The following is a 24,285-nucleotide window of genomic DNA, read 5'->3' as shown; positions in this document are numbered from 1 at the left end:
CGTACAGAATACAGGATCTAAGCGCGAGTGAAAAGATCGCTGTACGAGTCGGATACAGATATCTGACGTCCAGACATTCACATCATCGACTGTCTGCCTAGCGATTAGCGACGCCGAGACACGGCGCTGAAACCTGCAGGCGATTCACGTGGCCATCCACAATCTGTTGGGAAGCCTCACGGCATGGGTATAAGTGCAAAGCCGCCCGGTCTTTTTGCTCGACCCTACCGGAGTGGAATCCCGATTTGGCTAACGAAGAACAGGAGGAACTGCGACATATTCTGTTCGAAGAAGAGGCAATATTATGAGTCAACTCAGGAGGAAGCACGGTTCTAATCGCGATTCGGTGATGACGAAGGGAACCAGAATTTCAACACCCGCGCAGGTGCACATTGAAGCACTCAAGGAAAAGTCTCCAACGACCGACTGCCACACCTTGGTTGACCTGCAATGCCTTGCAGATTTCTCGGTGAGGGGTTAGGTGAGGGGGTAGGTCATGAATGGTGTGCTGCGTCCACACCACCTTCCGCGCAGCCTTCTGATCCCTTGAACGAGAGTCAAGGCTGCCGAGAGTGAGAAAGGCAGATTTGCTCGCACCGTTCCGTCATGGTTCCCGCGCAATTGTGCTCTTTAGACGATTGAAGAATCATCCCTACCCATGCATTTGTTTTGTTTTGCAGCATGAGCGAAAGAGATGTTATTACGCGAGAGGCTTTAAGGCAGATACGTTGATGAGGAATTACCGTCGTCAGCCCCAACTTTACAGCCTCTGAACGGGCTAAGATCGCAGTGATGGGCAGTGATGGGCAGTGATGGATAAGCCAACAAGCACACCTGCTACAGCCTGATTTGAATATCATATACATAGTGCTGAACAAGCTGTTTCCTAATCCCTGAGTTTCCCAGCCAAACATCTTACAATCCATCAAATGTCACCGTAGCTAGCGTCACTCGATTCCTCTTTCGGTATCTATGCCCCTATCCATGGTTTCTTTTCAATGAACCAATCGTCAACTCGTAGAGTTCCTGCTCGGCCGGCGCAATCATGACGAAAGCCTGGAAGGAGTACCGTGACACCATCACGAGGCTCTACATCACGGAGTCCCGGACTCTGGAGGAAGTCAAGGATATCATGCAGAGGGAGCATAGCTTCAAGGCATCGTAAGTTAATTCCCCTCCTGTTAGTTATATTTCCCACAACCAAGTGGGCACAACTCCCCCGATGGTCTCATACAAGTGCAAAAACAGCAGCAAAAGTTGGGGGCCAGAGAAAGGGACCAACTAACCGTTTGCTCAGAACTAGGTCGTACCGCCAGCAGTTCGATAAGTGGCAACTGGGCAAATACAACTGCAAGAAACGCAACGTCCGCCGCCTGTCCCAGCAGAGCGGGATCCAGATGGAAGCAAGCCCGACCCTCATCGGCCTCGGCTCGCCAGACGACGGCGGCGGCCCCAACAGCCCGTCCCACAGTCTCGCCAGCATGAGCCCGGAGCTCGACCACGAGTCGTCCTACTACAGCCCCCAGGTCTCTGCCGGCATCTCCATGTACCAACAAGCCCACCACAGCTCGCAGCTGCCTTCCTGGGAGCATCACCAGCCCGAGAGGACGTGGGGACAGGTCTCCGCCGCTTCGCCCATGGGCCCGAGCCACCAGCAGACGGGGGCTTCCCCCGGCCCGTCGCACCTCGACTTTGACGACATCTTGAGGCAGACCGCGCAGCAGACGGGCCACGGCGCGGAGATGCACTCGCCTCACCCCGTCCATCCACAGTCCTCGTACTCTGTCGTCCTCCGGCCGGGGGAGCAGCCGGTCCAGCAGAACGCCAGGATCGCCCCTGAGTACCGGTACAACCCATATCCGTACCAGTCTGGCGCACGCTGCGGCTTTCGCAGGTGAAGCCTGGTTGGGGTTATCATTGTCAGTGTCAGTCGGCCCTGCTGGCTGGGGGACTTGATGTGTAAAATTGTTTATTTCCCAGTCTGTTTGGGTTCGCGTGTCAGCTTTCCATGTTGTGCAACCAGCGTTCACTTTGCTTCAATGGGCACAGGAGGAAACAAGGAACAGGAGGCTTGCTGGATCACAGGACACACAATGGCACCTGACTCCTTTCATTCTTTCTTTTAACAAAAAGGAAATTTGGGTTGGATATGTTTGTTTTAGCCAGGTGTTGATGTTCGCTCGTTTAGAACACACCTACTACACCCCTTTATAAACAGAATCAAAATTGCAATTTTCCCCAGCCTTTGTAACGCCAGCAATGCACCCATCGCGATATGCCCTTGAAGAACCGGAACCTATTTACATAAAGTCGTCGTCATTGAAAGGCTCGTTCGTCTCCGGCCTCTTGTTTGAGAGATTCAGCCTCGCCGCGCTGTCCACCAAGCCGTAGGGATCGTGGACGTGCTTCTTGCCGTCGCCGCCTTCGGACCCACCGCCGTCACCAGCCGCCGGCGCAGAGTTGGAGCGGACCTGCACCTTGACCTCGCCCGCGATGCCGTCCACGCGGATGGTGGAGGTGGTGGTGCCGCCGGGCGGGGGCCGCAGGGAGGGCGCGGGGGCGAGGTTGACGAGCTCGCGGAAGAAGTTGTTGGCGGCCTCGCAGCCGTCGAGGAGCCACTTGAGGCAGATGGTGACGCGCTCCTTGGCGAAGGGGTTGTGGTCGTCGTAGGCGCAGCAGTTCAGGAGGGGCACGATGCCGTTGTGATTGACCATCTGGTTCTGCACCTCCGGGTTGCCCGGCGAGGACTGGCCGGGCGGGGGCTGCAGGAGGGTGGCGAGGATGGTGAAGATCTGGCCCTTGATGCCGGACCAGGGGTACTTGTGCGCCGGGTCGGAGAGGGACGGCGGCGGCGGGGAAGGGGGGAGGCTCTCGTTTGTGGAGTAGGGGCGCTCGACGATCGGGGTGGAGCCGGCGCTGTTTTGCTGTTGTTGGTCTGGGGGAGTGGTTGCGGGAGGAGGGCGGTTGCGGCTGGGGACGGCGTCGACGAGGGGCTTCTTGGGGACGCCCGCCTCGAGGCCGTTGAGGAGGGTGATGAGGTCGTAGACGGCCTCCCACTCGATGAGCTTCTTGCGGGACTCGGCGATCTCGGAGGCGGTGGTCAGGAAGTCGAGGTACTGGGCGAGGCCGTCCTTGGCGCGCTCCATGTCCCAGGTGTCGACGGGGAACTCGGCCGGGTCGACGTTCTCCTCGCGGATCTGGGCCTGGAGGTGCATGAGGGCGACGCACTCGGGGACGATGCGGGAGCGGAAGAAGCTGAAGAAGAACATGACGAGCTTGACGTCGCGGTCCTGGTCCTTCTTGTCCTGGGGCGGGTTGCTGATGCGGGAGCGGAAGATGTGGTTGACGAGGCGGAGGAGGACGGTCTGCGCCGGAGAGATGATGTCCTTGGGGATGCGGAGGGAGTTCCATGCGTAGGGGACGAGCGCGGAGTGGTGCAGGGCCTCGATGAGCTGGGAGGTGATTTGGAAGATGAGGGACTGTTCGTCCTTCTCCCAGACGGCGATGAAGACGAGCATCTCGCGGAGGAGAGACTTGCCGCAGTCGAGGGCGAGGAACATGCGGCAGCGCGTCTTTTGGAGGTTCTCGCCGGCGTGGGTGAGGCCCGTGCCGGCGGAGTCGAGGATGCAGGATTTGACAATCATGTGGAGGGCCTCGATCTGCTTGGGGTCGAGGATGTTGGGGATCTCCGTGAGGAGGCCGGTCAAGGGTCCTTCGCCGTAGGACTCGTCGTCGTCGATGTCGTCGTCGTCCATCATGTCGTCCAGGTTTTCCACGTGGTGGTAGTCCTCGGCATACTCCTCTGGCGAGCCTTCCGGGAGGTCTTCCGACTCCTCGACCTCGACAACCTCTGCCTCCTCACCCGAGCGCATGACGGGCATGGGTGTGTAGCGGTTGATGAGGTTGCTCTTGCAGTGCTCTGTCCGCTGCTTTGCAAAGTCGACGGAAGGCATGGCGACCTGCCAGCCCTCGTAATTTGCGTCTCGGGCGCGCAACCACCATGTGTCGATTTCCCTCGAGACTCGGCAATACAGGCGGTCCTGCTCGAACTTGTCTTGGATTTCAGGGTCCCACGTCGGCGTCACGCGCTCGCCCTCCTTGTAGTTGTCAGCGCGAACCTTGACCTGGCCTTCTGGAAACCAGTTCCAGGCCAGGGGGGCGATGGGAGCCAGGACGCCGGGCGGCTTGTGAGACTTGTTCTGGGAGTAGTCTGTGAGGAGCTTGCGGGCTGTGTCGCACATTCTGGAGTTGCGCTCAAGCCAGTGCTGGATCTCCGTCTTTGCGACGTCGACACGGAATCCAGAGCCGTCGCCGAGACCGTCCTGAGGGTCATCCAGCTGGGCGTCCTCGTCAAAGAGAACGTCGTACCAAAAGGACATTTTGTTCCGGTCGTTCTTGGCCGTCCAGTTGTGTGCTTGCTGGAGAGAGGTGACCAGCAGCTTCTTGTACATGTCCGTAATCTCATTCAACTTTGCGCGTGATGTCTCGTCCAGAATCTCGCCGTCGTAGCCCTTGCTCGTGACGTTAACACAGAGAATGATGGTCTGGTACACCATTTGGTCAAAGTGGACAGCGGCGCAAATGTCCTGCGGGACCTCGGGCTCCGACGTCACCAGCAGGTTCCTCGCGATGTGCATGAGCTTGTTGAGAATGGAGAGGTCATCCTTGAGGCTGTGGTGGTTCTTGACGATGAGAGCCGTGCTCTCCTGCGGGGTGACGCCCTTCTCGGGGTCGTTGAGACTTGACAGCGGGCCTACTGAGCGTGTGGTGAGGCTGGGGATGGCGGCGCCGAAAATCTTTGTCAACCATATCCAAATCTCGACGTTTCGTGACAACGTTTCCCTGGTTCTTGTCAGATATGTCTCAGGGTTCCCAGGACGCAGAACTGAAGCAAGCTACCTCACATGCTTGAATGTGTGTGTCTTCTCAAGGGTCTTTGCTATCATGGATGAGACCCTGGCTGCGGTCTGGGGGCCCATGGGCGGTATGGTGTAGTGGCCTTCGAGGCAGATGAGGGCGGCTGAGAAGCAGCGCTCCTCGATGGACTCAGAGCCGGGCGTGCCATCGTCAAGTTCCAGGTCCACCGGCAGCGACGGTGCTGTGTCTACCGTCATGGCTGCTGTGTCGTGAGATGGTGTGTGCTCCGTGGTAGTAAGGAAGTGAGTTTGGCAATCACTTTTCAGACTAAAAGATGGGGTAGCGTGCGAGACTTGGTGAACATGGCAAGGGCACCGCCAGAGTGAATTCCAACAACCTTCGATTAGTAATTACGCTGGAAGTGAGATGAAGGCGGCGGAGGAAACTTTTGCATCAAGTCACAGTTCTCATGTAAAATCAAGATACGTCGGACAGGGTGGCGGCTCGAGGATGACAGACGGGGCAGGTCACCAACGAGGAAAATTTCCGCCCAAGTATCTTTGCACTCAAAATTGGTAAGCAGATACACACAGACCAACTGCCGGATCGAGGGCTCTGCTGAACCAGCGGAAGGTTCTAACAACGGGGAGACATTTGCCCAAGTTCAACTTGAGCCTTGGACTGAGTTATTGATATTCTGTATCATAAATCCCAAATTCTTCATGAGGGACCAACTTTATCTTAATCCATGCTACATTTCAACCTTCTGAGTCCTGTGCGAAGAATGCGAGCCTGTACGCCCGGATGCGACTGCTCTTCTGGGTTGAGAGCCCTGTGAAATTTTGGAGCGCTGGGCCCCCTGAAATCGCCCAATCGTGGGGCTTCTGCCCCTGTAGACCCCTCTATCGGCCGTGTCCGTCGTGGGCTCCGACGACCTCCCCTCGGCGGGGTAATTTTGCTGCAGTGTCCTGCCGTCCAACGGGCCACTTGTGCGACGAGTCACGGCTTGACTCACCCGACAAGATAAATCCGTAAGTCCTCGACCGTCAGATCTCGACCTACCGATCCTGCCACGATCTCGCTTCTTGCGTCTCGTCGAATTCCGCCGCAACTCCCCTCGACCCCCGTTTACGACGTTTACGAATTTCATACCGACTTCAACATGGCGGAAGGCGCAACGGCCCAGGAGAGGTTCGCCCTCATCCAGGAGAACCTGGCTGAGGTCATGAACCCCGAGATCATTGAGAAGATTCTGGCCGAGGGACGCAACCCCAAGATCTACTGGGGTAAGCATACTTGAACTCTTTTCTTCCAGCTATGCTGTCATGCATTGGCTGACCGAATGCGCTGCAGGTACTGCGACAACCGGCAGACCGCACTGCGGTTACTTCGTCCCGGCCATCAAGCTGGCGCAATTCCTCGCTGCCGGCTGCGAGATGACGGTCCTCCTCGCCGATATCCACGGCTTCCTCGACAACCTCAAGGCCCCGATTGAGCTCGTCGAGCAGCGCGCCAAGTTCTACAAGTTCGCCATCACGAACATCCTTCAGGCCGTTGGCGTCTCCACCGAGAAGCTCAACTTTGTTCTGGGCAGCTCCTACCAGAAGAGCCCCGAGTACATTATGGATATCTACAAGATGAGCTCGCTCATCAGCGAAAGAGATGCGAAGAAGGCTGGTGCGGAGGTTGTCAAGCAGTCAGACGTGAGAGCACCCGTTCCATCGTGCCGGGCATTGGGCTAACACGCCGGTAGAACGCCCCCATGAGTGGTCTGCTCTACCCTGTCCTCCAGGTCTGCGACGAGCAGCACCTGGGCGTTGATGCGCAATTTGGAGGTATTGGACCCCTTGACTTGTCTCTCACCACCCTCGACTGACTTCTGTAGGCATGGATCAGAGGAAGCTGTTCGCGGCGGCAACGGAATGGCTGCCCAAGATTGGTTACAAGGTCCGCGCGCATTTGCTGAACCCCATGGTTCCGGGTCTCAACGGCGGCAAGATGAGCGCAAGCGACCCTGGTAAGTTTGATGAGTGATTGCCGGCGTATGCACATACTGACACGGCCCCTTAGACAGCAAGATCGACCTTCTCGATGCCCCTGAAGTCGTCCAGAAGAAGCTCCGCAAGGCCGAGTGTGTGCCCAAGGTCGCCGAGGGCAACGGTGTTTTGTCTTTTGTCGAGTACGTGCTGCTCCCCGCAGCCGCCCTGAAGGGCAAGAAGGAGTTCACCGTCGAGCGTGAGCGTGACGGCCTCGAGCCTCTGGTTTACACCGACATTGCTGCCATGCACGAGGACTACAAGAACGATGTGGTAAGCATAGGACGTATCAAAGCGGATTTTGACTGTATGCTAACACCCTGCAGTTGACGCCCCAGCTGCTGAAGCCGGCCGTCACAAAGGCTCTCAACGCGCTCTTGGCACCCATCCAAGCTTCCTTCCAGGCCTCCCAGGAGTGGCAGGAAGTCACAGTCAAGGCCTACCCGCCGGTTGAGGATGAAAAGAAGAAGAAGAAGAAGCAGCCCAAGGACAAGGGCTCTCGCTACCCCGGCGGAGCCAAGAAGGAGGATGGCGCGGCCAAGGAGACGGAATTGCCTGTGCGCCCAGCTGAGGAGAGCAAATAAATGACGACGCCCCGGTTTGCTTTGCATAGAAATGAATTTTGTCTGTATGTACTAGGGTTGGAGTTCGGATGAAGACCAGCAAAAAAGTCTAGAGAGCTAGATACCTCAGATGAAAAGAGCATATGAGAACCCCTCAACCCCTGTCCAGAACCTGTCCAGAAGCTCAATATTAGTGCTAACACCACAGGCCTCTCGATTCAAGATAACTCGTTTCTAGAAATGCATGTGCCCCAGGCATGATCTTCAACACGTGCTCAGAAGATTGGCCATCCAGGCGGGGACATTATGCTGACCATGAAAATGCGGGACGCCCGGGAGGTCGCAATGGCGGGGCACTGAAGAAGTGCGTGGGATGGCGGGGTAAAATTCGGCGGGGTCCTTGAAAAAAAGGTTCGGTATTCTTACCATCCACCCAGGTCGTCACAATTCTATATCCGGTTGAGCTCGAAGCTGTCGTCTGTTTTGTCTTTGAATCTGTCATCTTAGAATCGTGATACCCCTTCCCCCGCGAAAATCAATACCTTAGACACAATGGCCGACCTTCCTACTACCTTCGACCGTAAGCAAGCTCATCGACATGCTTTTCTCCCTCCCTCAAGCTCCTACCCGCGAATGCGCGCGCGCGCGCGACTGAGAACACAATGCTAACATTGCCTCATACCAGGCCCCGTCCACATCGCCGTCATCGGCGGCACCGGCCTCGGCAAGCTCGAGGGCTACACGCCCGTCGCCGCCCTGAACCCGACGACGCCGTGGGGCCAGCCGTCCTCCCCGATCATGATCCTCGAGCACGCCGGCGTGCCCATCGCCTTCCTCGCCCGCCACGGCCTGCACCACCAGTTCGCGCCGCACGAGGTGCCCGCCCGCGCCAACATCGCCGCCCTGCGCTCCATCGGCGTCCGCTGCGTCATCGCCTTCTCCGCCGTCGGCTCCCTGCAGGAGGAGATCAAGCCCATGGACTTCGTCGTCCCGGACCAGGTCATCGACCGCACCAAGGGCATCCGCCCCTTCACCTTCTTCGAGGGCGGCGTCGTCGGCCACGTCGGCTTCGCGGACCCCTTCGACAAGGGCCTGGCTGAGGTCGTCAAGAAGTGCGCCGCGCATATGCAGGGCGACGGCGTCGTGCTCCACGACAAGGGAACCATCATCTGCATGGGTAAGCAGTGCTTTCCCTTCATGCGTACGAAATGCAGAAGTTTGGGTCTTGCTGACATACACATCACACAGAGGGCCCCCAGTTCTCGACCCGCGCCGAGTCTCACATGTACCGCTCCTGGGGCGGCAGCGTCATCAACATGTCCGCCCTCCCCGAGGCCAAGCTCGCGCGCGAGGCCGAGATGGCCTACCAGATGATCTGCATGGCCACCGACTACGACTGCTGGCACTCGTTCGAGGACGTCGACGTCGCCATGGTCATGAAGTACATGGCCGCCAACGGCGAGAACGCCAAGCGCCTCGTCGGCGGCGTCCTCGACGAGCTGGCCAAGCAGGAGCACAGCGAGATGGTCCTGGCCAAGCACTGGGAGGGCGCGTCCCAGGGCGCCGTCAAGTTCATGACCAAGCCCGAGGGCCGCAACCCCGAGGCCATGAAGAACGTCGAGTTCCTCTTCCCCGGCTTCTGGAACTAAAGTTGCCCTTGCTGGCTGGGTTTGTTTTGTAGTTTGATGATGGAATTTCAGTACATGGTGTTAATATGGGTTGGCCAAAATGAGCGTGGACTTATATCATATGGACGCTTTATAAGCATAGACTTCTCCCGGGGCATCAACTGGCCGGGAAGAAAGATAGATCAGGAATAGAACAATTTAAAGAGCGGTGCACATGAACATATGACAGCGATGAATGATGATGATGAATTCCGAGCCTTTTGACTCTGTTCTTTACGTGTACAATCAAAGGTCCAACGCCATGTCTAACGCCATTCTTGGACCCAAAGGAAGTCTACCTCAAAACCTCCGTTCCCAATCACATCAAGAGGTATAATGCCCGGACGCCCTTCTCCGCTGCCGCGATATGCCAAGGCCGTATATCCGTCCCCCTATCTACAATTCCCCTGGCCCGAGCTAGTGTACCAAGGCCCCTGAAATAAGTGAGCATCTCTCGCATCAGAGTCTCGCACAGCCGCGGGTTGCTATCCACGTGCAAAATGTTGACTTCCAAAACCACTGGTGGATCTTCTAGTTTTGTTCCGCCGCGTTTGACTAGATACCCACTGATTATAGCAGGATTGAGCTCTCCGAGGGTTGACGAGTTGCTGAGTCGATGGGCAAGCACGGCACCCCACGTTTGATCCGTAACATCAAGAAGAATGGCGTCACCTTCGGCTGGTTCCGCGTTGCCGTCACCAGGGGTGCCTCCCGGCGTCGCGGCGTTTACGGGGTTGTTTTCCTTCATAGGTGTGGCGGGCGTCCCACTTTGCTCGGGAGAGAGTATTGATGCCTGCGGTGTTGACACCGGGGTGGTGTAGAATGCTGACGATGCTGTCGCTGGTACTTTTATTGCCGGAGGAAGCAACTGTAGAGACGGGTTTGTGTCGACCGAGATCAACGTCAGGCTCATCGAGGCCATCGACTCGGTTTGCGCGAGACCTTGCCAGAAACCGATTTCCTGCTGGTCCATGGGCCCGCACTTTGTGATGATGATCCGCCAGTGTACCTTCCACTTGGAGATTAAATCATGTGTCGTATCCCATATCTCGTGGTAGACATCGTTAAGAGACGTTGAAAGTGGCTTGCCTTTGCGCCCAAGACTGTAAGACGCCGTCATTTGCTGGCATCCCCTGTTGTCGGTCCATGCTGCTGTAATCCACCTCTCGTCAATGCTTTGTGCATAAGCGATGTGCATGCAGGTGTTTTCGTGCATGACCGAAGACGAGGAGGTATTGGAGATCTTGAAATCGATGCCTCGTGGTAGTGACTGCTCCAGCATGATAGCTGGCGAGGGCATTGGCCCGCCGAACAATGTGCATCGATCATACGTCTCTATCGCTAGCTTGATGGCGTCGCTTGGTGTTGGTTCAACGATGCCCACAGGAGAAGTCAGAAAATCTAGAGGAACCAGCTGCAAAACAAGTTCATTGACAGGCGCTTGTCTCCTGTCAGTCAAAGACCTCTTGTGCATCTCGAAGAGCCGTTGGAACGCCGTGCATTCCTCCACGATCGACCCAGGGTGATCCGGAGGGTACACGAAGTACACAACAAAGTTCTTCTCCGTCACGTTTGCTGACAAGAGCCCCTGATTCAAGGCCTCCATGCGATCATCCAGACCTGACCCAATGTGAGGGCTGACCGTGCCCGGAGAAGTAGCAATCTTGTCCGCTTCGAATGGCATCAGCCCGTCGGTCACCTTTGAGCTCGTGGGCAGGCGCTCGAACGAGCCCAGTTTCAGCAGCTCATAGACATTGCGCATCCGATCTAGGAACGCTGCGGCAACATCTGTCATGCCGTCCCAGTTCGGAAACACGCAGACAACGTTGACATTCTTCGTCCCTTGGGCAGGGCCGAGACCCAAGCTTTCCCAAAACTGAACGCTTGACGGAAGCACCGACAGTCTGGCTTCTGCGCGGCGGAGTTCCATGTGTGGCGCAGGGATTTGGAAAAGGTTGTTGGGCTTGGGCGGCTCAGCATTCGAATCTCTCTGCGGAACTGGCCTTGGGTGCATCCTGTTAGGCTGCCCCAGCAACGGCACGTCAGGGACCTCCACGACACCTTTGAAGTTGCAGGTGTTGAACTCGCCGAGGCAAGCAGGGACAACTTCTCGCAGAGTCTGTAGAGCGGTGCGACTCAATGATGACAGCTGTCGACGAGTTTCTGATATAATGGCCGTGTTCAGAGTGTTGGCTTGCGAATCGCGGATTTTCAAGTTACCAGTGACCGCTTGCTCAGTCACAATCTGAGCGATTGTCACCATGTCCTCATCTGTTAGTGAAAGATGAATCGGCAGTGCCTCAGCATCCTCAAAGTACTTTGTTATCGACACCTCTGTTGCCTCGACCTTGGCTAGTTTAGGGAGTTCCAAGGCTAAGGTGGGATCAGAGTCTTCGACAGACTCAATGTCCTTCAACGAGGTAACGTGAGAAACCACATCGTCGTCGAAATTCAGTCTTCTAATGCTTGATTTGAACGGAGACGCTGGCTCATCTGTCGTTGAGCTTGCGTCATCCTGGTCAGACACCAAGCTCACATCGTCCGCATCGGATGCGAAGTCATCCATCTTGGCAGGACTCGTGTTCAAGGTTGCGTTTTCCAGACCGCCGGTAATCGTACGGATGACCACACTCGTTTGCTCTGAGTGCTTCAACTGCTTCCTCTGTTTCCCGTGTCTTCGTAGGTAGTCGGTTGTGGGCGGGCCTTGAGAACCAGGCTGCGTGATCGACTCTTGCGCCAACCCGCGGGTGACTGGTTTGCAGTCAAAACGGCCCCCTTGCTCGTACTTTTTGTTGACAGAGGGAAGCACTGGATCGAAGCCTACGCTGTCAAAGACGCTGCCTTTCCTTGAAGGTGTTCTGCTTGGAGCAGAGTCGATGTCTCCCAAGGATGCCCGGACCCTTTTGTAAACGGTATCGGGGCCAAAAGGGCTCGACTCTCTCTTGGTACCGGCTGCCTTTTCTGTGCTGGGTCTTTGCTTTCCCTCGTCCATGAGTGTGCTCCTGGCATGCTTGAGTTCGGGCTTGGTGAAAATTGGTGGGCTCGGCTCGGGCTTTGTATACTCAATCGGGGGAGCAGCCATTTTCGCAGGCTCAGGCAGCGGAGGCGGAAGCACTGGAGGCATCGAAGGTGCATCTGACATGCCCATATCGGGGAGACCCGAGAGGTCTAGATCGTCGCCGGGTTGCTCATCAAAGAAGCTGAAGTCAGCGTCCGTTATGTCGGCATCACCGAACATATCCGGGCCCATGTCTCCAAAGAGGTTGTCGCTCTCGCCCCCTAGGAATGAATCTGCTCTTGGCTTGTTGTCATTCGAGTTCCATCCGCCATCACCGTACGATTCGTTGTGTTGACTGGTGTGCGGCACCGCAGTCTCAGGCATGGTGACATCTGCCATGGCGGTATCGATATCGACAATGGCTACAGTCGCATTCGGAGCCCCTGGGCTGGAGGTGGTGCCGTCTAGGGAGGGCGTGATTCCGAGAGGATTCTGAACCCCGTCAGGAGGGGTCGGATACATTGCACCTACGGCCGCTGCATTGCTCGCGCGCCTTAAACCTAAAGGCGAATGTCCATTGGGTTGCTGTGGTGGGACGGCCGCGGGAGTCTCTTTTGTTGCCGCAGTCTCCCTCTCCTTTTTCCGCTTGGTGACTTTTTCTTCTCTGTCAGTTCCGAGCTGAAACCAGGTTCTAGCTTCGCTTAGAAAGTCTGCAGTCTCCTCGTGGGCCAGCAATGCGGTATCTCCTAGACCATGATTTCGCGCCAGGATCACTGACTTTTTGCGGAAGCAGAGGGCAGCCGGCCATGATATCGTAGCCATTGTTGACGGGAGTGGTGTTGATTTGCCGTCTCCTGATTTTCGGCGGATCATCTGAAGTGCTATCCAGGGGCAAGACTGAAGCAACGTTGGGGACAGCCCACGGGACTGGAGGATCTTGATGCATGTGTCTCTCCATTGCGATGATTTAGCATCCGCGCCCCTCCAGAGTTGAGTATCTGGAGTTTGTCCAAGACCAAGCTCTGGATATGATAAGCCGCCGCCCATGAATCCTTGATAATTCGCTAGAACGCCGAACGGGGCCGCCAAGATCTGAGAGCCTAACACAATCTGCCCCGGACTTGATGGCTCGTTCACCGACAGTAGACCTTCACAACACGACAATGACAAGCTCATAACCAACGCACCCGTGGTCGTCAGATAAATGCGGAAGGTTCCGACGACTGCTGAATCGGAATCGAGAGCTCGGTCGGACTGGTTTTCGCGGGAGACTTGCGCGGGAAAAAGGACCGTTCGGTAGTTGACAGGTATCGCGCAAATGCGAATACAGAATGCTGCGGAAACGGTTGACAAGAGAGCCGTAACAAAATGCTCGTATGCATCCTTCAGAGGCACAGAGCCTGTACCCTTCGCTTCGGGTCCTCCGGCTGAGGCGGGCTTTGAATCGGGATCGGAAGAGCTTGGCGGCCCAGAACCTGTGTTTTGCGAATTCCGAAGTGACAGGTCAAGGGCCGAGTTACTTGATGAAGAGCTTGTGGGGGTATTCGCAGCTTGCTGGCCCGGCGCGCGTCCCTTGAACAAACTGACCGGTTCGAATGAACCATCCTCGACCATCAACAGTGTCGCACCTTCGACTTCGATAGTGTTGCCCAAAGCCCCATTACTGTCGTCGGTAGCCGCCGCTCCTTTCCCCGGCACATGGAAATACCATAGCACGCGCCTGGTCGCATCATAGTAAACGATGTGGCCGCGGTTCCGTAGTTCGGTCTCGACATCGGCAGCAGCCGAGGGGAAGGTTTGCGCGTGCTCCTGAGAAGGTTCGTAAACTCGGAAAACGATCGAGGAGATGTTATTCTGGAGGAGGTAAGTCAGCCACTTTAAATTAGGTAGGAAGTGATGCGACGCACATTTAATAAGGTATTAGTATCGTATTCGCTCGTGTCCATGTCGACGGTCAAGTCTCGCAAATGCGGGATTCGATCCGTGTCGCAACATCAACTCCCTCAGTCGCTAAAGCTCCCGGAGGCTGCAGGAGCCGGTTGAAATCCAAGAAAATGCAGTCATAAAATATCAACGTCTTTCTGGCATCGATTGGAGCAAAATAAGCGATTCAAGGAGCTTTCGGAAGGGTTGTCTGCTGGATTTCGCGAAGTCATCGACTCCATCTCCGTGGGTCGAAAGCGCGACCAAAGTACCGGCTGCTCGGCATCAACCGAATCCAAGACTGGTCCAGTACCGATGGGAAGTATGCGATAGAAGTTTCCAGGCGGTTGTTATCGAGATGATGGAGCACCGGGAAGCGTCGATGCTCGATCGTCGAGGTCGTCGTTGGGGGGGAGGTTGTCGGGTCTTTCGCAACGATTACTGCGTGTTCAGCAACCAGGTCTGGCCGGGTTGGGATAGCGGCGGAAATTCAGTTCAGCACGGTCACTGGCAAGCAGACTGGAACCTCAGGGAGCAGTTCGTTCGGCTGAACGCCTGTAATAGTGCACTAACAGGGTCCTGTTGGATCGGAAGACGGACGCGGTTTCAGCCAATCACTGCTGCCCACCCGCCAAAAGTCCCTGTCCAGCGGTCGGGATACACGCTAATGCAGCGTCGCCTGATTCGGCGGGGGGCCGGTCGGAAACAGGACTTACTTTTCCACCGCCTCACCGAGAAGTCCGCGCTGGTGGGCCAGGTGTGGCTCCCGCCCACCGACGCACCGGCCACCGCGTTCTTATCTTATCAGAACTTTTTTTTTCTGGCTCCCCTCGGTCGCAGATTTCCTTCGTCCTTCGTCGCATCGTCGCGCAGAAACCGACCGACCGATCAGTGTTTTCCGTCTCCGGCCTCCCCAGTCAAGATGCAATTGACAAACCCCGGCACCGTTCCGGTTTACACCATCTCTGGTGCTTCGACAGCAAGGCCTTTGCCCGACTGGTTGGCCAGGCGCAGAAAGAGATCACTCAAGAACGACCCCGAATACGCAAACCGAGTCGAGCTTCTGCAGGATTTCGAATTCGAGGAGGCGAGCACATGCATCCAGGTCAGCGAGGATGGTGACTGGGCCGTCAGTGCCGGAACCTACAAACCTCAAATCCACGTCCACAACCTGCCGCAACTGTCTCTCTCGTTCGCGCGTCATACCAACTCCCTCACGGAGAAGTTGGCCATTCTCTCTTCCGACTACTCAAAGACTCTGCTTCTCCAAGATGACCGACGACTCGAGTTCCACACCCCGATGGGCTGCCACTACACGATCAGGATACCTCGGTATGGAAGAGATTTGCTGTACGACAGGCATTCGGCGGAGGCCCTTGTACCGGCCGTCGGAGTTGATGCAGACGGATTGGGAGAAGTGTTCCGGTTGAATCTCGAGATTGGAAGATTCATGAAGTCGTTCCAGATTGATGTTGGTGGAGACGAAGAGGGAGCTGGCTTGCAAGGTGGCATCGAGGCCGGCAGTGTAAACGCTGCTGCTTTGGCTGAGAAGTCACATGGCCTGGCTGCATTTGGAACGTCGCTTGGCACTGTTGAATTCTGGGACGCCAGGTCGAAGTCTAGAGTTGCACGTCTTGGTTGCCAAGAGGGAGCAATTACTGCACTCGACTTCAACGCCTCAGGCCTTTCAATTGCCACTGGATCTGCCAACGGCATGGTTCAGCTGTTTGATCTGCGTCGCCCTGTACCTCTTCTCACCAAGGACCAAGGGTACGGCTTCCCGATCAAGAAGTTGATTCACATGAAAACTGCGTCTCAGGAGAAGAAGGTTCTGTCCGCCGACAAGAGAATCATCAAGATTTGGGATGAGACGGACGGCACGCCCTGGACATCGGTTGAGCCTATTGTGGACATCAACGACATGTAAGTCTAAGAGGCCGGACGGTGGAATGACTTTGCTAACCATACTATAGTGCCTGGTGCAAGGACACTGGTATGCTTCTAACTGCCAACGAAGGCAAGCAACAGCACTCTTTCTTCGTTCCCAGCCTGGGTCCGGCTCCGAGATGGTGCTCCTTCTTGGACAACATGGTCGAGGAGATGGCCGAGGAGGTCCGCACCGAGACTTATGATAACTACAAGTTCTTGACGCTGCCCGAACTCAAGCAACTGAGCATGGAGCACCTCATCGGCAAGACCAATCTTCTCAGGCCATACATGCACGGATACTTTGTGGCCTCCAAGCTTTACGAGCAGGCACGGCTCATCGCCAACCCCTATGTCTGGGAGGAGGAGAGGACGAAGCGCATCCAAGAGAAGGTCGAGAAGGAGCGCGCCAGCAGGATCAGAGGCAACAAGAAGGTCAAGGTCAACCAGAAGCTTGCCGACAAGCTGCTCAAGAGACAGGAGAACAGAGAGGTCGTGGACACCAAGGCTGGTGTACTGGGCGACGAGCGTTTTGCCAAGCTCTTCGAGGACGAGGCCTTCGCCGTCGACGAGACCAGTTACGAGTTCCGCGCTCTCAACCCAAGCACCGCCGTCGCCGCTCCGGATACTCACGAAGTGGGTGTCAGCTCTGCTGCCAGACCTGCTGAGGCACCCAAGGTAGGACTGGGCAAGAAGGCTCAATCCCGGGCAGCAGAGATGACGATGAAGGTGTCTTCCTCCAACCAGAAGCATGGAGGAAGAGAAAGGGACACCGCGTTGGGTTCCCGTGTGCAGAAGTCGGGACGCATCGGCAAGATGAACCGTGGAGAGGCTTTCGGCGAGAAGCAAGTCACGTTCGTCCCGGACAAGAAGAAGGGCCGTGGCCCGCCCCAGCAACAAGAGGAGAGCGCACCCAAGGAGAAGAAGAGGTTTGACGCGAGAAGAAGCGCAAGCACGAACACATTCAGAAGGCTATAAGAAACCGCTATGAGTATCCCAGGGTTCAAGTAATGGTACAAGAAAGGGCTTTTCTATCCCTCGAGCAGATCCCGGCTGCCAAATTTCGTCAATCATCCAGTTTCTAAACCCCGCATCAAACGACCCATTACACCGGCACCAAGCCAGTTGGCGGTCTTCTACCCGACATATCATTCCTACCCTTCAGCTAGGGTTTACTTCCGACCCCATCTCATCAGCTTCCGCTTCTTCTCGGCCTGCACCAGTCCCTTCTCGAGGTCCTCTGGACGGAGCCTCGGCGTTGGGGGCACATCGTCAAGTCTAGCGCGGCCGCGGTGGCTGCGTGGTGGCGAGTTCGACTCCTTGACTGACTTGGGAAACTCGGTCCTCCGCGGCGTGAGAGCGGTAACCACTTTCCTGGCCGACTTGCGCATGGTCTCCCTAATCTTCCACTCGCGCTTCTTGGCGATGTAAAACAACACAGCCATTCCGACTGTACAAGTAAAGGCTGGTTAGCAAAATGGTTTCATAAAGGCGTAGGTGTTTTGTTTTCAAAAAGGGTCCACATACTTCCGAGAGCACCAACGATGGAAACAACCACGATGATGGCAATCATGGCTTGGGATGAAAGCCCGACAGCGCCGGGGCTGTCTCCAGCAGCACCGGCATCGTTATCAACGCCGCTTGAGCCGCTCGCATCGCCGGCGGCATCAGGATAATAGGTCTCGGTCGCCAAAGGGAAGTAATTGGAGGTCGTGGCCGCCATGGTGTTCAACTGCGTACCGCTCTCAGAGAGGGACCAGTGTACAGACTCAAAATGTTGGCGGGAAGAAGAGGCACAGTCAGGCTGGAAAAGGAAAAAACGGCGTCAGAATCGTATGAGTAGAGAGAAAAGCTGAACAAAATCGAAGAGATACCCGGCGCCACGAATGTGGCCCAACTCAGTATTTACATGTTCAACCGCCGAGAAAACCCTTTGATGGAGCCCAGCGCCAATGGTTTCCCCCCTCTCCTGCAACCAGCCTACCAGCGTATTCCCCTCAAAGCAATGAATGTGATGAACGAGAATGGCCCCCCCGTGGAAGTGCATGTGCTTTACGACGGCAGTTGAGCGTGACGTGGGGCACGTATGGAAGCAGGAACCGTGTTGAGACACCCTGCTGTTGCCAATGGGATGTCTGGGCCCAAGACGGTCGAAATAGGCTCGCGATGCTCCCATTGGTGTTGAGCAGCCTCGAAGCGCCGGCACACGGCGCTTTCACATCGGAGCCGGGGGGCGGCAGCCAATCAGCGGGCGGAGCCTGGGATTCGGGCGGCACGAATTTCAGGGGGCCAGGGGGGGACCTGAATCAACCCCGGCTTCCTTATTCTCACCACCTGCATAGCACGCCTGCACGCTTGACGATGGGCACTCATATGCAGCCGGTTACGGCAGTGGCTGCAATATCGACAAGCTTAACTGTGTGATGGGGAGGGGCTGCGCATCTTGTTGACTCGACGAGCATGCGGTGTGATGGGCCGTTGGCTGGTGATTGTGGTTTTCTATCGCGAAGTCTCTGTTGGTTGCTCGCTCAGCGTTGTCTGTGATGGCTTATGCACGCTCTGTCACTATCACGACGACGCTTGCGAGGATATCAGGATGACCAGAGCGGAGGGAATCAGCAATGCATGCACTCCACGGCGCATCGTTTGGCCGTAAGATTCGGCCTTCATTCGGCGTCTGGCGATGATGCCCTCAAAGTATCAGTTGCCGCCAGTCTCTTTTCCCGTCAGATTCTTGGTGTATTTGGCATTCCTTGGCTTCCACGTCGGGATTCTAAAAATGGACCATGGCCTCGGCCGATCGCCTCGGCGGACGACCATTCAAGCTGGGGTTTCGGTGCTGGGGCCGTGTCGACCACTCAAGAAACCCTGAATATCGGAGGTGGATCGCCGGGTCGGAGGTCGAGAGGCCTTCTCGTCTGTCTTACCTGCAGTACTGCCCTCGGACTTTGAGTTACCCGGTGTTGCAGATTTAGGTCAGTCTTGATGGCTGTGGAACGATAATGCTGAGTTCACCACGCACCGATATGTTATTCCACGATCTTCGGATTGATGCAAGCAGCCTCAAGCAGCATAGCATCGATATTCAAGCAGCATCCGACTAACAGACATGCAATTTCTCACAATGCCTCACGAGAGGAAACCCGTGTCTCATTGGTCTAATTCAGTTCGGAGGCCATTCGCTGATGGTCACGGGCCGACTTATTCCTCGTAACAGCCTTTCATGGATGCAGTTTCTTCTACAGCCATATACCGAAGACCGCTTTCAGTATTGTCAACTTTGCACTGATAAGAAGGAACGCTGATGGCCTGTCATGGTAGATACTCCCTCCGGAAAATGCTTGCATATGTCGGGGAAGGCTATCTCACAGCTAACTCAAAGGAGGCGCGAGTGCGTTTCTGTTCGACAAGGGAAAGCTATTGACACATCGCCTTCTTTTTTGCAGTGAACATGGTATTATTCTGGAAATAATGAGGCAGGATATCGCCACAAGCACCTGTTCAGGAAGTTGCGATGGCATTGAGAAGCTGCATGTGGTGAGTGCGGATCGATGAGTTCCTCCCTAACGCATGGCCACGCCTTCCTTTGCGTTCTAACAGAAGAAAGAACACTCCGTCTGGTCGTCCACTGTGACTTCTGTCTCCACGTGTGACCATCTGTCGTACCTTCCAAAGAATTTCTGGCAGTCATCCAAATACCTTACTCATTAGGACATACCTTCCGGTAGATGGAAAGCATCTTGCCCACAGATCGCCGTCCCATCCCTTTACACCTTGAGCCTTTAAGCGACGCCCACTCATTTACTCCCAATCCATCCGGAGCATCGTCATTTGGCGACGTCTTCGTTCCTTTTTGTCCCGTTTTGCTTTCCAAACCCCTTGTTCCTGCTCTAAACATTGCATGTTTCCTTGGAACACAGCTATAATCGACTTGAACACGGTTTCTCGGCGGTGCGAGGCTTTCCGCCAACCTCCGCGGCATGAGTGGTCAATCCAGCCCCGATCCCATCTCTGAGGCACCCCAAGACTCCTTTTCTTCGACAATGACAGGGTCTCTTCCCAGGGGATCCAGCTCTAGCCATTCTCTGCCGAGTGACAGTTCCAGCAGAGTCTCGCCATCCACCGACGGACCTCCTTCAGCGCGGCGAAAGAAAGATGGCATGCAGCAGAACCTGAACATCATCGGCCATCATGGCAAGAATGGGCAGCACCGCCCCTCGGGTACAAACCGTCACGATGATTCAGGCATGGTACTTGATGCATCAGAAATGGAGGCTACCAACGATGTCGAAGAACTCCCCTTTGCACGTCCGCCGAAGTTCAAGCCCAATCAGTTCTCGGGGCCACAGCAAAGACTGCCCATTCATGCTGAAGATTTCGAAGATCTGGAAGACCTAGCTAGTCTCCAAGACGAACACCCTCAGAAGCCGAAGTCCATCTCGCACCAACACCAAGAACAGTCAGGTCGGCGCCACGGTGGTGGCCGCCATCGCAAGGACACGGAACAGTCTGATGGAATAAGTACCAATGTCAATGCCGAGAATGCAAACGATTCCCCCGTTCATGAGGTCCACTCTGGGAAGACCGCGGACGCGGGTAAAGACCACACAAATGTCGAGAGCCAAATTTCAGTCAATTCTTCCAAGGAGGGGGACTTAGTTCCATTGGATGGTCAACCAGCCCAAGTCAAGATAAGATCTCGCCAGCGGCCCACGGTGCTGGAACAAAATTCAGCACCTAGTCAAGGTCTGGGAATCCGTCCTTTTCACGATGCGGACAATAGCTTGCCTGGTGGCCTAGGCCGTCAACAGGTCCAGGAAATACCCCATATGGAAGTGGCCACCACAAGCACACGCCGGAAGCAGGAGAAAGACCGCGAAGTCAGACGGCCTGTCCTTGTTCCGCAGATGGACCCTCCAGCAGCAGTCAATACCACAACCATCCGCTCGCCCACTGATCAAGGGGTTAATGTAACACCTCCTGAGCGTCAAAACGGTCTGCCTCAAGCGAGCAAACAGCACTTCGAATCGGTCGAATCCCAGAGGCAGCGCATGAGTACCCCCGTAGGAGATCTGGAAGGCCCTCGGCCCACGCCAAACCGTGCCCATGCAGAAAGGCGCAACGAAACACCCAGAAGCACTCGCATGCCACGCAGTGGACATGTTCAGAGGCGCGAGCATGCATCTCGACGTGATAGAGAGCCAAGACGTGGGGACATTCACAATTCGGAACAGCAATCCCGACCCCTGAGAGAAGAAGATCTTTGCGTCTCTGCCCCCCGAGTACCATCACGGCAGTCAAATGTCTCCAAAGTAAGGAGGAATCGTACTCAAGACAGGTCACGGAGCAGTCATCGAGAAGTGAATGGTGACCTCCTCCGCCCGCGGAGTGGACAACGATCGAAAGACATTAACCTTTCATCAATCTGTGAGATGATATATGGATTGGAAGCAACAGAGGCGGAGTCTCGCAAAACAATTGATGAGCTCTGGCAGCAGAAACAAGATCTGGAGCAGCAAGTATACAGCATGCAACTAGCTCACAGTAGTCTTGTCGACAAATCATTGCAGTATGAGAAAAGCTACAACGAACTCGCCGCAGACTCACAGCAGCGGGCCGCTCAGATGAGACACCAGGAGAACAGACTGAATCGTGTGCTAGAGCAGCGAGATCATCTTCGGGCTGAGACCAGCAAAATGCGGGCTGAGCTTGAAAGTTTTAGGATCAAACAGTCCGAATTACAGGAGCATGTAGTCAGAGCTGAGGCCGAAATCGAAAAGGAGGCGGGCCGAAACCGGAAACATCGTGAAGAGGCCAGCAAACAAACAGAGCTCGAGCTAATGGCTCTGAAGGAGGAACAGAAAGTGACCATCGAAGGGCTGAAGGCGCAGCTAGAAGCGAAGCGAGACGCCTACGAGAACGAGAAAAGGGCCCTGAAGGACTTGCAGGTCGACTTTACAACGCTCAAAGAACATTTGTCCGGGGCAGAAGCGAAGGCCAAAGGCTTGGACAACCAGCTGACCGAGATCAAGCAGAGCAACGACCGCTTTCAGAAGATTGAAGCAATTATGGCCAAGATCTTCACCGGTATTGAGAATTTGGCTGAGAAGTCCGACAAGGCCGATGTGGTGCCGCCTCAGATTGTGAAAAAGTGAGCGCGTGGCATTGCAAGACATTTTCCCGCGTAACTGACGATTGCAGGCTTGATGAAATAGCGGAATTTGCGCAGCGCGCGTCACGAGAGGACAACGATGGGATCAGAAAGGCCCTAGATGCCTTCCAAGAACAGCTGACATCCAAGTTAGTGTTACATTTACTCCCTTGAGACGCTTGACTAACGATTTCTCAGGATTGGTGAAAAGATGGTTAATATGACGAAGGGGCAAGATATCATTCAGGGCAAAATGCAAAGCTTGGAGGAATGCTTGAAGAGTCAGTCGAGCCTTGCCGAGGCCGAGCAAAAGAGACAACAGGAACAGCAGCAGCAGCAAATCACCGAGAAGAGCGCCGAGAACGCGAGGCTTGCACAGAATCTCGACACCAAGGACAAACAGGTTACCGAGCTGACGAAGGCTGTCTCCGAGATGGGCCAGAGGCTGCAGAGATTTGAAGAGGCTCTGGACTCAGTTGCGCAAGGAGCTGCCTCAGAAACAGAACTTCAGGAAGCCCAGGAGAGTCTGAATACCAGCCAGACTCGAGTCAATCAACTGAGAGCAGAACTCCAATCACAGCGCGCGGCCTACGAGTCTGAGAAGACGGACCTTGAGAAGCAGCTGGAAAAGGCCAAAGACGATTTGAAAAAGACCGAAGACCTTCTTATGAGCTCGGCGGAGAAGACAGCTTCTGCAGAGCGCGAATTCAATGCAGCATCGGACGTAAAGCAACGCGAGTTGGAGGAGACGGTGAAAAAGGAACAACAAGCTCAACAGGAGCTGAAGCAAAAGCATGACGAGCTATTCGCCGAAAAGGCTCGTCTCCAGGCGGAAAGCGCAGAGACCTGCAAGCGTGAAAAGGAAAAGCTTGAAAAGGCTGAAAAGGACCTCAAAGTTGCTGAACAGAGGATCACCAACCTTACCATGAAGATTCGCGAGACACAAACAACATCAATTATTGCGAACCCGAATGACCTCACAGCCCAACAATTGGAAGATCAGCTAAAGATGGTCAAAGAGTGCCACAGACTGATGGAAGACATGCAAGCCGGCGGGAAGGATCTCTCCAGAGGAAAGTCTGGTGCCCCTGAACCTAGTAACAGTCTGCGCCATGATAAAGAACACAGTCATGCTTCGAGTGAGCAGCAGCACTCTGGGGCCTCAAGCAATGCAGACACTGGCAATGATAACGAGGAACCCGAGCTTCCCGAGGTGCCATGCACAGATCCAATTAACTGGAAGGACATTCTCGAAATCAGCTCAAGCTCGTCGGATGGTATTTTGGAGGAAGACAGCCAGCAAAAGAGTGGAGACATCTTGGAGGAGGACCTTCAACGAAAGAGGATATTGATGAAGAGTCCCGTTGAGGCAGCAGACACCGAATTAGCGGCGCCTTCGGTTTCCCAAGAAAGAGCGCAGCGACACAACTCAACAAGCCAGGGGTCTCAACCCAGAAGCATTCTTCGACCAGGCTCGAGCTATACGCCAACGGCAGCATCTACAAATACTGCTGAGTCGGCCCGGGAACGTGCTCTTTCTACTCACTCTGGCCACACTGAGTATAACCGGCCAGTCGGAAGTCGAGATACCATCTCATACGCCCAGTTCAGTTCCTTTAGTAGCCGCAAGCTGCCGAGACCGCAGCTTCTTGATTTCCGGATAGAGCATAAAGGCAACAAGCGAGTTCGAACCGAGCCGCCACAGGACCGACAAATCAAGAAAATCAAGCACGTCAGTGACCCCAGGGATCGCGATGACGTTTTCACTGATCGCTTGGAGAACGCCGGACAGCCTACTAGCTCAGCTTTGGAGCGAAGCACCAGGGCCAGCACTGAAGCCCTGTCGACCGAGTCGCAGGACAATTATTCCATGTCGCGCCATTTCCAAAAGGGCACATCGGCGAAGAATGACCATCAACCACAGTCAAGACCAACACTTGCGGGCAAGACTCCTCAGTCGTCCCAAGATGGCCCGTCTTCAACTGGACGTCGCAACATTACTCGAACTTATTCCAAGCTTCCTGTCAAGACTTAGAAACCACTGCGACGGCGGTGAAATTTTGAACCACATTGATATGCAGCTTGCGGCGGCGCTACTGTTTTTGGAGGTCAAGCACAGATCGAGAAAGCAAAGTCAGTTTGGTGGGATTTGTGGAAGACTTTT

General features: G+C 55.3%; 8 protein-coding genes across 8 annotated transcripts; 5 read left to right on the top strand and 3 right to left on the bottom strand.

Moving 5' to 3' along the window:
* Nucleotides 1-1,045: 1,045 nt before the first annotated feature.
* CGCS363_v002294 (uncharacterized protein) lies at nt 1,046-1,898 on the top strand (the record flags this gene model as incomplete). The annotated part of the gene is made up of 2 exons (XM_036634143.1): nt 1,046-1,161; nt 1,298-1,898. The coding sequence occupies 2 exons, from the start codon at nt 1,046-1,048 to the stop codon at nt 1,896-1,898; spliced, it is 717 nt and encodes a 238-aa protein (XP_036499673.1).
* Nucleotides 1,899-2,300: 402 nt separating this feature from the next.
* Nucleotides 2,301-5,114, bottom strand: CGCS363_v002293 (uncharacterized protein; the record flags this gene model as incomplete). The annotated part of the gene is made up of 2 exons (XM_036634142.1): nt 2,301-4,842; nt 4,900-5,114. 2 exons carry the CDS (start codon nt 5,112-5,114, stop codon nt 2,301-2,303), a joined length of 2,757 nt encoding a protein of 918 aa, XP_036499670.1.
* A 905-nt stretch (nt 5,115-6,019) lies between these two features.
* CGCS363_v002292 (Tyrosine--tRNA ligase) lies at nt 6,020-7,477 on the top strand (the record flags this gene model as incomplete). The annotated part of the gene is made up of 6 exons (XM_036634141.1): nt 6,020-6,143; nt 6,211-6,560; nt 6,611-6,692; nt 6,743-6,874; nt 6,928-7,166; nt 7,220-7,477. The coding sequence occupies 6 exons, from the start codon at nt 6,020-6,022 to the stop codon at nt 7,475-7,477; spliced, it is 1,185 nt and encodes a 394-aa protein (XP_036499671.1).
* Nucleotides 7,478-8,008: 531 nt separating this feature from the next.
* Nucleotides 8,009-9,105, top strand: CGCS363_v002291 (S-methyl-5'-thioadenosine phosphorylase; the record flags this gene model as incomplete). Its single annotated transcript, XM_036634140.1, has 3 exons — nt 8,009-8,036; nt 8,142-8,633; nt 8,705-9,105. 3 exons carry the CDS (start codon nt 8,009-8,011, stop codon nt 9,103-9,105), a joined length of 921 nt encoding a protein of 306 aa, XP_036499668.1.
* A 337-nt stretch (nt 9,106-9,442) lies between these two features.
* Nucleotides 9,443-14,067, bottom strand: SSN2 (Mediator of RNA polymerase II transcription subunit 13; the record flags this gene model as incomplete). The annotated part of the gene is made up of 2 exons (XM_036634139.1): nt 9,443-13,975; nt 14,029-14,067. The coding sequence occupies 2 exons, from the start codon at nt 14,065-14,067 to the stop codon at nt 9,443-9,445; spliced, it is 4,572 nt and encodes a 1,523-aa protein (XP_036499669.1).
* An 899-nt stretch (nt 14,068-14,966) lies between these two features.
* On the top strand, nt 14,967-16,948 carry ENP2 (Ribosome biogenesis protein ENP2; the record flags this gene model as incomplete). Its single annotated transcript, XM_036634138.1, has 2 exons — nt 14,967-15,967; nt 16,018-16,948. The coding sequence occupies 2 exons, from the start codon at nt 14,967-14,969 to the stop codon at nt 16,946-16,948; spliced, it is 1,932 nt and encodes a 643-aa protein (XP_036500712.1).
* A 194-nt stretch (nt 16,949-17,142) lies between these two features.
* Nucleotides 17,143-17,693, bottom strand: CGCS363_v002288 (uncharacterized protein; the record flags this gene model as incomplete). Its single annotated transcript, XM_036634137.1, has 2 exons — nt 17,143-17,420; nt 17,498-17,693. The coding sequence occupies 2 exons, from the start codon at nt 17,691-17,693 to the stop codon at nt 17,143-17,145; spliced, it is 474 nt and encodes a 157-aa protein (XP_036500711.1).
* A 2,320-nt stretch (nt 17,694-20,013) lies between these two features.
* On the top strand, nt 20,014-24,156 carry CGCS363_v002287 (uncharacterized protein; the record flags this gene model as incomplete). Its single annotated transcript, XM_036634136.1, has 4 exons — nt 20,014-21,033; nt 21,541-22,121; nt 22,172-22,270; nt 22,320-24,156. 4 exons carry the CDS (start codon nt 20,014-20,016, stop codon nt 24,154-24,156), a joined length of 3,537 nt encoding a protein of 1,178 aa, XP_036500704.1.
* Nucleotides 24,157-24,285: the final 129 nt, after the last annotated feature.

Source organism: Colletotrichum siamense, assembly GCF_013390195.1.
Source record: "Colletotrichum siamense strain Cg363 chromosome Unknown KSG_Cg363_contig02, whole genome shotgun sequence".
NCBI lineage: Eukaryota > Fungi > Ascomycota > Sordariomycetes > Glomerellales > Glomerellaceae > Colletotrichum > Colletotrichum siamense.
Note: the sequence above shows the minus strand (reverse complement) of the source record. Positions and strands in the feature narration are given on the sequence as shown.